The sequence below is a fragment of the Arachis hypogaea genome, chromosome 14 (assembly GCF_003086295.3).
Source record: "Arachis hypogaea cultivar Tifrunner chromosome 14, arahy.Tifrunner.gnm2.J5K5, whole genome shotgun sequence".
Taxonomy (NCBI): domain Eukaryota; kingdom Viridiplantae; phylum Streptophyta; class Magnoliopsida; order Fabales; family Fabaceae; genus Arachis; species Arachis hypogaea.
Window position 1 is genome coordinate 98,449,087 of NC_092049.1, and position 15,237 is coordinate 98,464,323.

Consider the following 15,237-nt stretch of genomic DNA (forward strand, 5'->3'; position numbering starts at 1 on the left):
CTAATTTTGTTCGCTCAAACAAGGCGTGCAAATGCCCCCAACAGAATGCACCTTCCAATTCACATATATACCACCTAATTTCGCATCATTACATACACATTTACAAATTTAATACCTAATCTCATATAATTAAAGAATTCACAAGGGTTTTGAATTTCTTACCATTTCCCATGGATAATTGGGCAAAACCCAATAATTTCTCGTTGCTAGAGTTCACCTAAACCATCAAAATTACATAATATCTCAATACCAATTATTCAAAATTTAAAATTTGAAGTGGGTGAAGAACTGTGTGAGAAATAAAATTTTCTTACCACTTTGTTTAGATAGATTTGTAGAGCTCGACGCGGTGGTCACGTGGCCGCAGATGGTGTGGTGATCTGAACTCCGAATTGAAAGATATGGAAGTTTGAATTTGGGACAAGGGCTAGGGTTCCTGGAGCTTTCTTTCCCCAGGTTCAGCATGCTCTATGTGATTTTGGGGAAGGAAGTAGCTGAACTTTACCTTTTATATGTTGGACCTTGGGCCCAATCCAATCGGTTTGGTCCGTTGGCCCATTTTTAGGCCAAAATATTTAAAACTAGTGTCGAAATTCATATTTTAAATATTTCTATCTCTCTAAATTATAAAAATTTAATTTCCTAATTTATTTGAATAATGATTAATTTATTGGCTAATTATTTATTAATTTCGCCAGATTTATATCCTAACCACCTAATTAGATATTTCGTCCCAAAATTCAAATTCAGTTACCTAAAAACAAGTGCGGATAGTCCTTTCTCATTTTGGATTCAAGTTCCTAGGTGTGTTCCTTAATTCCAGCCCAATTCCAAGCAACTTTAATCAATAAAACCTTTTTTCCGTGCAGTCGCTTAACACTGGGATCATCAATTCTGACCGGCGTCACTTGAAGCGTTAAATCCTCTCTCAGCCAAACTGATTCAAGTTCTAAAACATGGTTGGCATCTGAAGTGTACTTCCAAAGCTGTAAAATGTGAAATATGTCGTGCAAGTTCGAAAGCGCTAGAGATATCCGATATGCCACCAGCTCAATTCTCTTTAGAATTTGAAACGGACCGATATAACGAGGATTCAGCTTCTTTGTTTTGATCGCTCTATCCACTCCTGTTGGAGTAACTCTTAGGAATACATGATCTCCTTCATCGAATTCTAAAAATTTCCGTCTCTGATCGGTGAAACTTTTTTGGTGGCTTTGAGCAGTAAGCATCCTATTTCAGATTTTCTTAATCTATTATGTGGTTTCAGCTACTAACTCAGGTCCCAATAAACTTGATTTTCCAGCTTCAAACCAACACATTGGAGATTGGCAATTTTTTCCATATAGAGCCTCATACGAAGCCATTCTGATGCACCCATGGTAATTATTGTTGTACGCAAACTCCACTAGCGGCATATACTGATCCCAACTTGCCGGTTGATCCAGCACACAAGCCCTCAATATATCTTCCAAGGTTTGTATTGTCCTCTCCGATTGACCATCGGTTTGAGGATGGTACGTAGTGCTTTAGCTTAATTGAGTTTTGAATGCTCTCTGGAAAGCTCCCTAAAATCTTAAAGTGAAACGAGGATCTCTATTAGAAACTTTGGTGGTAGGCACACCATGCAGCCTCACAATCTCCTTAATGTATAAGTGTGCTAATTCTTCCAAAGTATAATTCATTCGGATAGGCATGAAATGAGTAGATTTCGTTATCCTATCCACAATCACCCATACTGCTTCAAATCCTGTCCTAGTCCTGGGCAACCCAGACACAAAATCCATCACAATACCTTTCCACTTTCATTGCGGAACTTCCAAAGGTTGTAGGGTCCCGGACGGTCTCTGGTGCTCAATTTTTACTTTCTGGCAAGTTAAAAACTTTCAAACGTGCAATGCCATATCGTTCTTCATTCTCGGTCACCAAAACATTGTCTTCAAGTTATGATACATTTTACTACTTCCTGGATAAATTGAAAACTTTCTCCGGTGAGCTTCTACTAACACATCTCACCTTACGTCTCCTAAATTCGGTACACAGATCCTTCTCTTGCACCTTCAAACTCCCTATTTTTCCTGGATAACCACTCCTTGTTTCTTCTATTCAGTTACTTGTAGCATTTTCTGCAGCTCCTGATCATTTTGCTAAGCCTTCTGAATTTTAGCCTTGAAATCACTAGAGACATGCAACTAGTTCAAACACATGTTGCTTGCTACTTCTCTGACGCCCAAGTTGAGGTTCTCAAATTCTCTTAATATCTCCTCTTCCTTAACTATCATCCGAGCAACGTATAATGATTTTCGACTCAACGCATCTGCCACGACATTATCTTTTCCTGGGTGGTAATTTAGTTCGAAACCATAGTCCTTCAACAGCTCCATTCACCTTTGTGGGTGCATATTAAGTTCTTTCTGATCAAAGAGATATCTCAAGCTCTTGTGATTAGAGAAAACTTGGAATTTAACCCCATATAGGTAATGTCTCTAGACCTTTAGTGCAAACATAACCGCAATGAGTTTCTGGTCGTGAATTGGGTAATTTACTTCATTTGGTCTTAACTGTCAAGAAGAATACGCTACGACATTGCGGTGTTGCATTAGCACACATCCCAATCCCTTCAATGAAGCATCGCAATACACCTAAAAAAGTTCATTAGGTTCGGATAACACAAGCACGGACGTTGTAGTCAGTTTCTGCTTCAAAGCTTGAAAGCTCTCCTTATATTCTGATGTCCAAACAAATGGCGCATCCTTCCGGGTTCACTTTGTCAAAGGCAACGCAATTTGTAAAAAGCCCTTGATAAACCTCTGATAATATCTCGCCAAACATAAGAAGCTTCTGATTTCTGTTACTGATGTTGGTTGTCCCCAATACATTACTGCCTCAACTTTAGAAGGATCTACAACTATTCCTTGCTGACTCACTACGTGCCCAGAAATGTTATCTCATTCTTCCAGAATTTATTCTTAGAAAGTTTAGCGTACAACTTCCTTTCCTTTAGAATCTGCAGCACGATCCGTAAGTGTTCCGCGTGTTCCTCCTCAGTCTTAGAGTAGTTTAGAATGTCATCAATGAAGACGATGACAAATTTGTCCAAGAAAGGACGGAATATCTGGCTCATATAATCCATAAACATTGCCGGGGGATTGGTTAATCCAAAGGACATTACAATATAGTCGTAATGGCCGTAACAAGTTCTGAAAGCAGTTTTCCAGATATCTTCATCTTTCAGCCTTATCTGGTGGTAACCAGACCTCAAACCAATCTTGGAAAAGACACAAGCTCCCTGTAATTAGTCCATCAGATCATCAATTCTCGACAATTGGTATTTATTCTTCACAGTTACTTTATTTTAATTGTCTGTAATCTACGCAGAGCCGCATGCTTCCATCCTTCTTTTTCACCAACAACACCGGTGCTCCCCATGGAGAAACGCTGGGATGAATGACATGCTTACTCGTTAATTCCTCCAGCTAAGCCTTAAGTTCAGCCAGCTCCAAAGGTGACATTTGGTAGGGCATTATTGAAATTGGTCTGCTCTAGGAACCAACTCAATTAAAAACTCGATTTCTTGGGAAGGAAAAAATTCAGGTATGTCATCAGGGAATACTTCTGGGAATTGATTCACAACCGAAATCTGATTTAAACTTTGTTCATTTCCCGACATACTTGTAGCTAATATCATGAAACCATGACATTCACTTCGACTACATCTCACCACTACAGAATTCAGATAGTATCGCATTGCCACCACCAGTCCTTCAGACCCTTCAGACATGAATTGCACTGACCGTTCAGAACAATTGAGCAGTACATGATGCTTTGACAGCCAATCCAAACCCATAATCAGATCAAGTCCAGTCATCAACAAGCAAATTAGATCATGGACAAAATTTCAATGTTTAATTCAAAACGGGACTTGTTGACAACCTAATCTAGTTACGACAGCCTCAGAGGCAAGAGTATGGACTTGCAAATCATAGGCCAACATGGTTATCTTCAATTCTAACTCACTGGCATTCTCAAAAAATATAAATAAATATGATTCCCCAATATCGAACAAAGCAACTAAAGTTGTATTATCAATTTCACAATTACCTTTGATCAGCGTGTCAGACCTCTCAGTACCATTAGCTGACATAGTAAATACCCGTTCTCACTGCTGAACTCTCCCGGCATCTTGCTTCTTCTTTCCCAGACAATTCCAAGACATATACTCAGCTCCACCACAGAAATAGCATAAACCCAATTCAGCCGCATACAGAGTTTACGGATGGTAGCTTTCGCACCTCTTGCAAGTCAACTCGTTTTGAGGTTGTTTCCTAAACTTTCTTCCCTAATGGTTGCTGTTATTAAATCTCTGAAAGTTGTTGTGAGCCTGAGATTGTTAAGGAACATAGCCTCCTCACTTGAAAGTCTGACCTCTAGGTGCAAAATTCCTTCCTTAACTCCGCTAAAAGGGTACTCTGTGACCTCCTTTATCTAATGCTGCTTTTCTCACATAATCTTCAGTAACTCTGCTCTTATTTACCAGTTTAGAGAAGGTCCTGATCTCCATTGGTCCTACTATTCTCAAAATATTGTTTTGGAGTCAACCTTCATACTTGATACACTTTCACTCCTCAAAGTCCTTCAGAGCACCCTAACAAATCCTGGAAAATCGACACAATTCCTCAAATTTACTTGTGTATTCGGCTACCGATATTGGACCCTGCTTCAACTGTATAAATTCAAGCTCCTAAGCCGTCCTGACTAAGTTGGGGAAATACATTTTATAAAGAATTTATAGTGAAAATTGCCGATTAAGAATTTATAGTGAAAATAGCGTTGCAAGTACAGTTCTTAACCGACGAAAATCCGCTTATCAATTTAGAAAGGGTTGTCACAATTTTAGAATAAAAATACTGGGAGTATGAATCCCAGGTCATCTCCCAACGAGTTGCAGAGAGAGTGCTATTTTAATGATCAGGAGGGTTCTGAGAAATTTGGAGTTGGAGAATAGAATTAAAGCAGGGAAAATTAATAAGAGATTCAACTAACTATGATAAAAAGCCTTGACTGGGAGAAGATTAATCGAAAGTTCTATCCTTGTTGGATATTCTCAAGTGTAATAGTAATAGGTTGTTGTTCTACTTAGTTATCCCTTACTGAATAAAGGAAAGTCAAGTAACTAACTGATCAACCCTATCCTCAAGTCCTAATCCTCTCCTAAGGAAGTATTAGAGTTAGAGACTAGAGAGTCAGCCAACAACTTCCAATTAGAATTAACACTTGAGTATTTCTAACTCAAGGTTCTCCTCTTAATCAACTCCCAAGTCAAGTTGGGAGCCTACTCCATTGACATGAATACTACGTTCATAAGCATAAAAGGGGAATAAAGAGAAGACATGATAAATTGTATAACAACTAAAAATTGATTAAAGGTAAAAATAGTTCTTTGCATTAATAGATCCCAAAATCATAAATATACATATCTGAACAGGATAAATGGGCAATTAAAAGAGTAAAGTAATAAGGAAACAAACTAGAATAATGGAAAGTTCAATGGAGGTAGTAACTCTTTAATATCCAAATCAAAAGCATAAAACTTCTCAAATTACGAACGTGAAAAACCCTAGAGGAAGTAGTAATTTTCTCTAAGATTCCCTAAAAACTAAACTAAAAAGTAATGAATGAGATAATGTGTGAGTGTCCCCTGAGTCCCTGCTATCCCCTGGCTCTAATCTGTGTTTCTGGGCCAAAAACTGGGTCGAAACTCGGCCCAAAATCACCCCCAGCATTTTCTGCGATTTCTGCAGGTAGCGCATGTCATGCGTACGCGTTAGTCACGCGTACGCGTCGATGGTCTTCTTCGCGTGTCACACGTACGCGTTAGGTACGCGCACGCGTCGCTGTGCAGATCTCCAATTCACGCACACGCGTCAGGTATGCGCACGCGTCGCTCTTCGCTGGTTATCTCCTTTAATTCTTGTGCTCCTTCCATTTATGCAAGCTTCCTCTCCATCCTCTAAGCCATTCCTATCCTATACAGCCTGAAAACACTTAACACACGGATCACGGCATCGAATGGCATAGAAGGACATTAAGAATACACAATTTAAAAGCTTAGGAAGCAATTTTTTGATCCTAGAACAAAATTGGGAAGGAATTGTAAAATCATGCAAATTGTATGAATAAGTGTGAGAATAGTGGATAAAATCCACTCAATTAAGCACAAGATGTACCACGGAATAGTGGTGCATCAAATCTCCCCACATTTAAATATTAGCGTGTCCTCATGCTAAACTCAAGGAGATAGAAAGAATGAATGGGGAAATTAAGACTCATGTAATGCAACCTATATATGAATGTAACTATATGGTGAAATGTCTATACCTACTTGGTTAAGGAATGAACAAGTCCTCCAAGACAAATAAAATTCAGATTCCACTAGCTCAAATCACATAATAAAAGATAAGTAAACTTGTGAGATGATAGCTCATGAAAGCAGGGAACATAAAGTCAAGCATTGAACCCTCACTGGAAGTGTATATGCACTCTAATCACTCAACTGTATAGGGTAATCCACTCTAGTCTCTTCTACTCATGCGTTCTAAAATTTGTTTTTCATATAACCAATCAACAAATATTCAGTGCACACATGCAAACATCATGAGGTCTTTTTCAAGGTTGTAGTGGGGCTTAGGTAAGGGTGAGGATACATGTATGACCAAGTGAGCTAAGAATTGAATCCTTGATTAACTTAAGTTCTCACCTAACGCACACACACTCCCTATGCTTCTAAAATCATGCCTAACTACCCATAGTCTCACTTTTGTTTTTTTCACCTACTCATGTATTTAAATGTTCTTTCATTTTAACTCACATGCATTGATCTTTTCATAGAACTTAACATTGGGGTGCTTTCATTCCCCTGAATTTGGATTTTCTCTCTCTCTCTCTCTCTCTCTCTCTTTTGAAAGCATTATAGCATCAATGCATTTGGTTCTTAATAATTTCACATGAGTAGCATTCAAATTCTGCATATTTATTAATTAAGTAACACACATTCTTATTAACCATAGTTTTCATAGTTTCCCTAACTTAATTTGACATAAAATCCCTATCTTAAGCTAGCCAAAGATTCAATTGGGGTAGTTCATTATTTTTCCGCTTAAGGCTAGTGATATGGTAACATAAAGAACAAAAGGGAATAGAAACGGCTCAAAGTGGTGAACAAAGGTAATTAGAATGGTAGGCCATTTGGAATAGTGAGCTAATAACAAATGATGGCCTCAATCATACATATGCATGAGTACATTAAACAATGGATATATAGAATAGAATAAACCATATATTACAATCATAGAGGAGAAAAAACACACAAGAATAAAAATAATGGTTAAATAATGTAACCATACAATTAGGTTCAAAATCTCACTGGGTTGTGTGTTCTAGCTCTAACCATGTTCTAAATTACAATCTTCAGACAAGTTTAACATAGAATTTTAATTTGAATTAGTGAAATTTTCAAAAATAGGGTCTTGAAAAGAAACTTATTATTTTTCAACCAAGTAGAACATGCATGCAAACACTTATTACTATGCAATCTATTCTATATAACAGAAGAAGAGAAAACTATTGGTGTTAATAAAGAGCAATTACCTTTGGAATTCAGGTACTGACCGACCTCCGCACACTTAAAGCTTGGCACCGTCCTCGGTGCCATCAGTCAGGAACAAAGGGGGGCCGGTAGGTGAAGTGGAGTCCGGAGTGTATGGTTCTTCTTCAGGTGGGTGGTTGCCAACAATCAGCTCCTCGAGGTATGTAAATCGGCGCTTGTTATGGCGCTCCATTTGCTTTGCCTGCCGGTCTAGCCAATCCAACCTCTGAAGTATCTGAAGGAGTAGCTGATTTGTTGAAGGTGCTTGTGATGTGGAAGGAGAAGAAATATCTCCGGCCGGGTCTACAGTCCGGCTGATAGTGGCTGCTGAGGGTTTGATGTACTTTCTATTGGGGACTTTCTGATCATTCCACGAAATCATGGCCTTGGTGTCCCCAGCTCTGTAGGAGACTCCAGCGGCTGAGACTAGATCTGAAATGAAGGCGGAAAAGGGTAGGTTGACCGCAATTTAGACGTGTCCTATGGCTTGCCAGAGGTGTCTTGGTAAGTTGAGAGGGTGGTCTGTTGGTGCACGAAATTGTGATTCACACTTTTCACAATTCCGCACAACTAACCAGCAAGTGCACTGGGTCGTCCAAGTAATACCTTACGTGAGTAAGGGTCGATCCCACGGAGATTGTCGGCTTGAAGCAAGCTATGGCTATTTTGTAAATCTTAGTCAGGAGATTAATGACGAGAGTGATTGTATTTATGAAAAATAAACAACATGAAATAAAGAGTACTTGTGATTCAGTAATGGAGAATAGGTTGAGGTTTTGGAGATGCTTTGTCTTCTGAATCTCTGCTTTCTTACTGTCTTCTTCTTCATGCACACAAGGCTCCTTCCATGGCAAGCTATATGTTGGTGGATCACCGTTGTCAATGGCTACCATTCGTCCTCTCAGTGAAAATGGTCCAAATGCGCTGTCACCGCACAACTAATCATCTCTCGGTTCTCACTCATGTTGGAATAGGATCCATTGATCTTTTTGCGTCTGTCACTATGACCAACACTCGCGAGTTTGAAGCTCGTCACAGTCATCCCTTCCCAGATCCTACTCGAAATATCACAGACAAGGTTTAAACTTTCCGGATCTCAAGAATGGCTGGCAATAATTCTAGTCTATACCACGAAGACTCTGATCTGAATCAGGAGGCTAAGAGATATACACTCAGTCTAAGGTAGAATGGAGGTGGTTGTCAGGCACGCGTTCATAGGTTGAGAATGGTGATGAGTGTCATAGATCATCACATTCATCAAGTTGAAGTGCGAGTGAATATCTTAGAAGAGAAACAAGCGTGATTGAATGGAAAATAGTAGTAATTGCATTAATTCATCAAAACACAGCAGAGCTCCTTACCCCCAACCATGGGGTTTAGAGACTCATGCCGTAGAAGATACAAGTTCGAATGTAAATTGTCATGAGGTACAAAATGAATCTCTAAAAGTGATTTTTATAATGAACTAGTGACCTAGGGTTACAGAAAATGAGTAAGCTAGAATAGTTAGTGTAGAAATCCACTTTCGGGGCCCACTTGGTGTGTGCTTGGGCTGAGCATTGAAGCTTTCACATGTAGAGACTTTTCTTGGAGTTAAATGCCAGCTTTTGTACCAGTTTGGGCGTTTAACTCCAACTTTTATGCCAGTTCTAGCGTTTAACGCCAGTATATGGTAGAAAGTTGGCGTTCAAACGCCAGTTTTCATCATCAAAACTCGGGCAAAGTATGAACTATTATATATTGCTGGAAAGTCTAGGATGTCTAATTTCCAACGCAATTGAGAGCGTACCAATTGGGCTTCTGTAGCTTGAGAAAATCCATTTCGAGTGCAGGAGGGTCAGAATTCAACAGCATCTGCAGTCCTTCTTCAGCCTCTGAATCAGATTTTTGCTCAGGTCCCTCAATTTCAGCCAGAAAATACCTAAAATCATAGAAAAACACACAAACTCATAGTAAAGTCCAGAAATGTGATTTTTGAATAAAAACTAGTAAAAACATAATAAAAACTAACTAAAATATACTAAAAACATACTAAAAATAATGCCAAAAAGCGTATAAATTATCCGCTCATCACAACACCAAACTTAAATTGTTGCTTGTCCCCAAGCAACTGAAAACAAAATAAGATAAAAAAAAAGAGAATATACTATAAATCCCATAATATCAATGAAGCTTAGTTCAAATTAGATGAGCGGGGCTAGTAGCTTTTTGCCTCTGAATAGTTTTGGCATCTCACTTTTTCCTTTGAAGTTCAGAATGATTGGCATCTATAGGAACTCAGAATTCAGATAGTGTTATTGATTCTCCTAGTACAGTATATTGATTCTTGAACACAGTTACTTTATGAGTCTTGGCCGTGGCCCTAAGCACTTTGTTTTCCATTATTACCACCGGATACATAAATGCCACAGACACATAACTGGGTGAACCTTTTCAGATTGTGACTTAGCTAAAAGTCCCCAATTAGAGGTGTCCAGAGTTCTTAAGCACACTCTTTTTGCTTTGGATCACGACTTTAACCACTCAGTCTCAAGCTTTTCACTTGACACCTTCACGCCACAAGCACATGGTTAGGGACAGCTTGATTTAGCCGCTCAGGCCAGAATTTTATTCCCTTTGGCCCTCCTATCCATTAATGCTCAAAGCCTTGGATCCTTTTTACCCTTGCCTTTTGGTTTAAAGGGTTATTGAATTTTTCTGCTTGCTTTTTCTTTTTCTTTCTTTTTCTTTTAATTTTTGCCACTCCCCCCCCCCTTTTTTTCAAGCTTTCTCTATTCACTGCTTTTTCTTGCTTCAAGAATCATTTTTATGATTTTTCAGATCATCAATAACATTTCTCCTCTTCCATTATTCTTTCAAGAGCCAACAATTTTAACATTCATAAACAACAAATTCAAAAATATGCACTGTTCAAGCATTCATTCAGAAGAAAAGAAATATTACCACCACATCAAAATAATTAGACTAATTTCAATATATAATTGGAAATTCATGTACTTCTTGTTCTTTTTTGATTAAAAACATTTTTCATTTAAGAAAGGTGATGGATTCATAGGACATTCATAGCTTTAAGACATAAACTTTAAATTTTATTAATCATGGAATAAAAATAAGACTAAAAAATAAATATAAGAGCAGACCAATAATAATAGAAGACAGAAAATTAAAAAAAAAAAACAGAAAAATAAATGACTCTTAAAATAGATTCCTAATAATAAAGGTTACCACAGAGTTAGGACTCAACAACCTTGATCTTTAGAAGTGGATGCTCCTTCAATCTGTGGGGTGTCTGGTCCCTCAAGGGAGAGCTTCTGGCGCTTCAGCTTCTGGCGCTTAAGCTCCTGTAGCTTATGCCCTTGCTTCTCCTGTTCCTTAAGCAGCTTGCAGAGCTTGCAGTTTTGATTCTGCTGTTATTCCTTAAGTTTATCCATAGCTTCTTGTAGCTTGGTGACAGATGCTTCTAGGCGGGTCCAGTAGTCAATTTCAGGGATTTCTGGGAGGAACTTCTGCGCCCTCCTTTTGATGGAGTTATCTTGCACTTGTTGTCCTTCCATTGACTTCTTGGTGATTGGGTGTTCGATTGGGATTAATTCATCTACTCCTATCCTTACCCCAGCATCTTTACATAGTAGAGAAATTAAGCTTGGGTAAGCCAGTTTAGCTTCAGTGGAGTTCTTGTTTGCAATTGTGTAAATCTCACAAGAAATCAGATGATGAATCTCCACTTCGTTTCCCAGCATAATATAATGAATCATCACTGCTCTTTTGACAGTGACCTCAGAGCGGTTGCTAGTGGGCAGTATAGAACGCCCAATGAAGTCCAACCAGCCTCTTACGACTGGTTTGAGATCTCCTCTCTTGAGTTGATTTGGGACACCTTTTGAGTTGGTTATCCACTTAGTTCCAGGGAGGCATATGTCCTCTAGAACTTGGTCCAACCCCTTATCTACTATCACCATTCTCCTATTAAAGGATTCTGGATCATCTTGTAGTTGAGGCAGTTTGAAGACCTCTCTTTTTTTGTCCAGGTAGAAGTAAATAATCCTCCCTCTGACCATAGTTCGGAAGGTATGAAAGGTGGTTCCAGTTATTCTCTGCTTATCTGTTAGCCACAGATTTGAGTAGAATTCCTGAACCATGTTTCTTCCAACCTTTGTCTCAGGATTAGCTAGAATTTCCCATCCTCTGTTTCGAATTTGCTCTTGGATCTCCGGATATTCATCTTCTTTCAGATCGAATTTAACTTTCGGGATCACTGACCTTAGACCCATTATTTTGTGGTAATGGTCTGCATGTTCTTTGGTTAAGAACCTCTCTTGATTCCAAAGACTCTTTGGAGTATTCTCTTTCTTGCCTCTTGAATTGGTTTGATTTCCCTTAGGGGCCATGATCTTAATGAGTCTTAGCTCGGTGATCACAGAAAAATACACCAAACTTAGAGGTTTGCTTGCCCTCAAGTAAAAGAAAGGAAAGAAGAGAGATAGGAGGAAAGGCAAATTCGAATGGTGGAGAGGTGGGGATGGCCGAATGTGTTTATATAAGTGGAGGGGAGGGATTTCGAAAATTTGAAAAAGATATGACATAAAGATATGATTGTTGAAAAAAATAGAATCATGATATCAAAAAGATGAGATTTTTATATGGAAAAGATATAAAGGGGTTAAATCTGAAAATTTGTTGATGCATCTAAGAATTAAGAGATGATATGCTGAGTTGGAAAAGATTTGGAAAGAAATTGAGAAAATACTTGAGTTTTTGAAGAAGATTTGGGAAGGATTTGAAAGAAAATTGAAAAGGGATTTAGAAAATTATTGAATTTTCGAAAATTGAAGGTGAATGAAGAAAATTTGTAACATGTTTATGCAGAAAATTATGAATCAAAACATGAAAGTTTAAAAAATTTTGAAGTGGAAAACAAAATCCTCTCCCCCTGCCTTTCTGGCGTTAAACGCCCAGAATGGTATCCATTCTGGCGTTTAACGCCCATATATTGGCCATTGTGGGCGTTTAACGCCCAGCCAGGTACCCTGGCTGGCGTTAAACGCCAGAAATCTTTTGTTACTGGGCGTTTTTCTGAACGCCTAAAATGGTATCTTTACTGGTGTTAAACGCCCAGAATGGTATCCATTCTGGCGTTTAACACCCAAAATGCCCCTTACTGGCGTTTTCTTGCCAGTGAGCTCCTTTTCTCTGCTTTTTGCGCTAAATCCTTTTCTAACTCTGTGAATTCCTACAATTTGATGATTAATCTTAAAGACAATTTATATCAAACTTCTATAAGTATTAATTAAAAAGCAAATAACTTGCTAATGGCTGGGTTGCCTCCCAGCAAGCGCTTCTTTATTGTCTTTAGCTGGACCTTGACTGAGCTTTATTCTAGTCTCAATTTTGAGTATTCTTGCTCAAAATTGCTTTCAAGATAATGTTTGATTCTCTGTCCATTAACAATGAACTTTTTGTCAGAGTCAATATCCTAAAGCTCAACATATCCATATGGTGACACACTTGTAATCACGTATGGTCCCCTCCACCGGGATTTCAATTTCCCGGGGAATAGTCTGAGCCTAGAGTTAAACAGCAGAACCTTCTGTCCTGATTCAAAGACTCTAGATGACAGTTTCTTGTCATGCCACCTTTTTGCTTTCTCCTTATAAATCTTTGCATTTTCAAAAGCATTGAGTCTGAATTCCTCTAGCTCATTCAGCTGGAGCAATCTTTTCTCTCCAGCTAACTTGGCATCCAGGTTTAGGAATCTGGTTGCCCAGTAGGCTTTATGTTCCAGTTCCACGGGCAGATGACAGGCCTTGCCATACACAAGCTGGTATGGAGAGGTTCCTATAGGAGTCTTGAATGCTGTTCTGTATGCCCACAGAGCATCATCCAAGCTTTTTGCCCAATCTTTTCTACAGGTAATTACAGTCCGTTCCAAGATTCTTTTTAGTTCTCTATTAGAGACTTTAGCCTGCCCATTTGTCTGTGGATGATATGGAGTTGCTACTTTGTGGCTAATTCCATATTGGACCATAGCAGAGTAAAGCTGTTTATTGTAGAAATGAGTGCCCCCATCACTGATTAGTACTCTAAGAACACCAAATCTGCTGAAGATATGTTTCTGGAGGAACTTCAGGACTGTCTTAGTATCATTAGTAGGTGTGATAATTGCTTTTACCCATTTAGATACGTAGTCTACTGCCACCAGAATGTAAGTGTTTGAGTATGATGGTGGGAAAGGACCCATGAAGTCAATACCCCATACATCAAATAACTCAATCTCTAAGATCCCTTGTTGAGGCATGGCATAACCATGAGGTAAGTTACTAGCTCTCTGGTAACTGTCACAGTTACGCACAAACTCTCGGGCATCTCTATGGAGAGTAGGCCAGTAGAACCCACATTGGAGGACCTTAGTGGCTGTTCGCTCACCTCCGAAATGTCCTCCATATTGTGATCCATGGGAATGCCATAGGATCTTCTGTGCCTCTTCTCTGGGCATGCATCTGCGGATCATTCCATCTGCACATCTCTTAAAGAGATATGGTTCATCCCATAAGTAGTACTTTACATCAGAAATTAGTTTTTTCGTTTGCTGCCTGCTGTACTCCTTGGGTATGAACCTCACAGCTTTACAATTTGTAATGTCTGCAAACCATGGTGCTTCTTGAATGGCAAAGAGTTGCTCATCCGGAAAGGTCTCAGATATCTCAGTAGGAGGGAGGGATGCCCCTGCTACTGGTTCTATCCGGGACAGGTGATCAGCTACCTGGTTCTCTGTCCCTTTTCTGTCTCTTATTTCTATATCAAACTCTTGCAGAAGCAACACCCATCTTATGAGCCTGGGTTTTGAATCCTGCTTTGTGAGTAGATATTTAAGAGCAGCATGGACAGTATACACAATCACTTTTGAACCTACTAAATAGGATCTAAACTTGTCAATGGCATAAACCACTGCAAGCAACTCTTTTTCTGTGGTTGTGTAATTTTTTGCGCATCATTTAAAACACGGCTAGCATAGTAAATGACGTGCAAAAGCTTGTCATGCCTCTGTCCCAATACTGCACCAATAGCATGGTCACTGGCATCACACATTAATTCGAATGGTAATGTCCAGTCTAGTGCAGAAATGACAGGTGCTGTGACCAACTTAGCCTTCAGAGTCTCAAAGGCCTGCAAACACCCTGTGTCAAAGACAAATGGTGTGTCAGTAGCTAGAAGATTACTCAGAGGTTTTGCGATTTTCAAAAAATCATTTATAAACCTACAGTAGAATCCTGCATGCCCCAGAAAGCTTCTGATTGCCTTAACATTGGCAGGTGGTGGTAGTTTTTCAATTACCTCTACCTTAGCTTGATCCACCTCTATTCCCTTGTTCAAAATTTTGTGCCCAAGGACAATTCCTTCAGTCACCATAAAGTGACATTTTTCCCAGTTTAAAACTAGGTTAGTCTCTTTGCACCTTTTTCAAAACAAGTGCTAGATGGTCAAGACAGGAGCTAAATGAGTCTCCAAATACTGAGAAGTCATCCATGAAGACTTCCAGAAATTTCTCTACCATATCAGAGAAAATAGATAGCATGCACCTCTTCAAGGTTGTAGGT

General features: G+C 39.0%; 1 protein-coding gene across 1 annotated transcript; it reads right to left on the reverse strand.

Moving 5' to 3' along the window:
• Positions 1-1,229, reverse strand: LOC112742801 (uncharacterized). Its single transcript, XM_025792038.1, has 3 exons — positions 855-1,229; positions 163-217; positions 1-74 (listed from the first exon to the last, which is right to left on the reverse strand). The coding sequence occupies exons 1-3, from the start codon at positions 1,227-1,229 to the stop codon at positions 1-3; spliced, it is 504 nt and encodes a 167-aa protein (XP_025647823.1).
• Between the last annotated feature and the right edge of the window lie 14,008 nt (positions 1,230-15,237).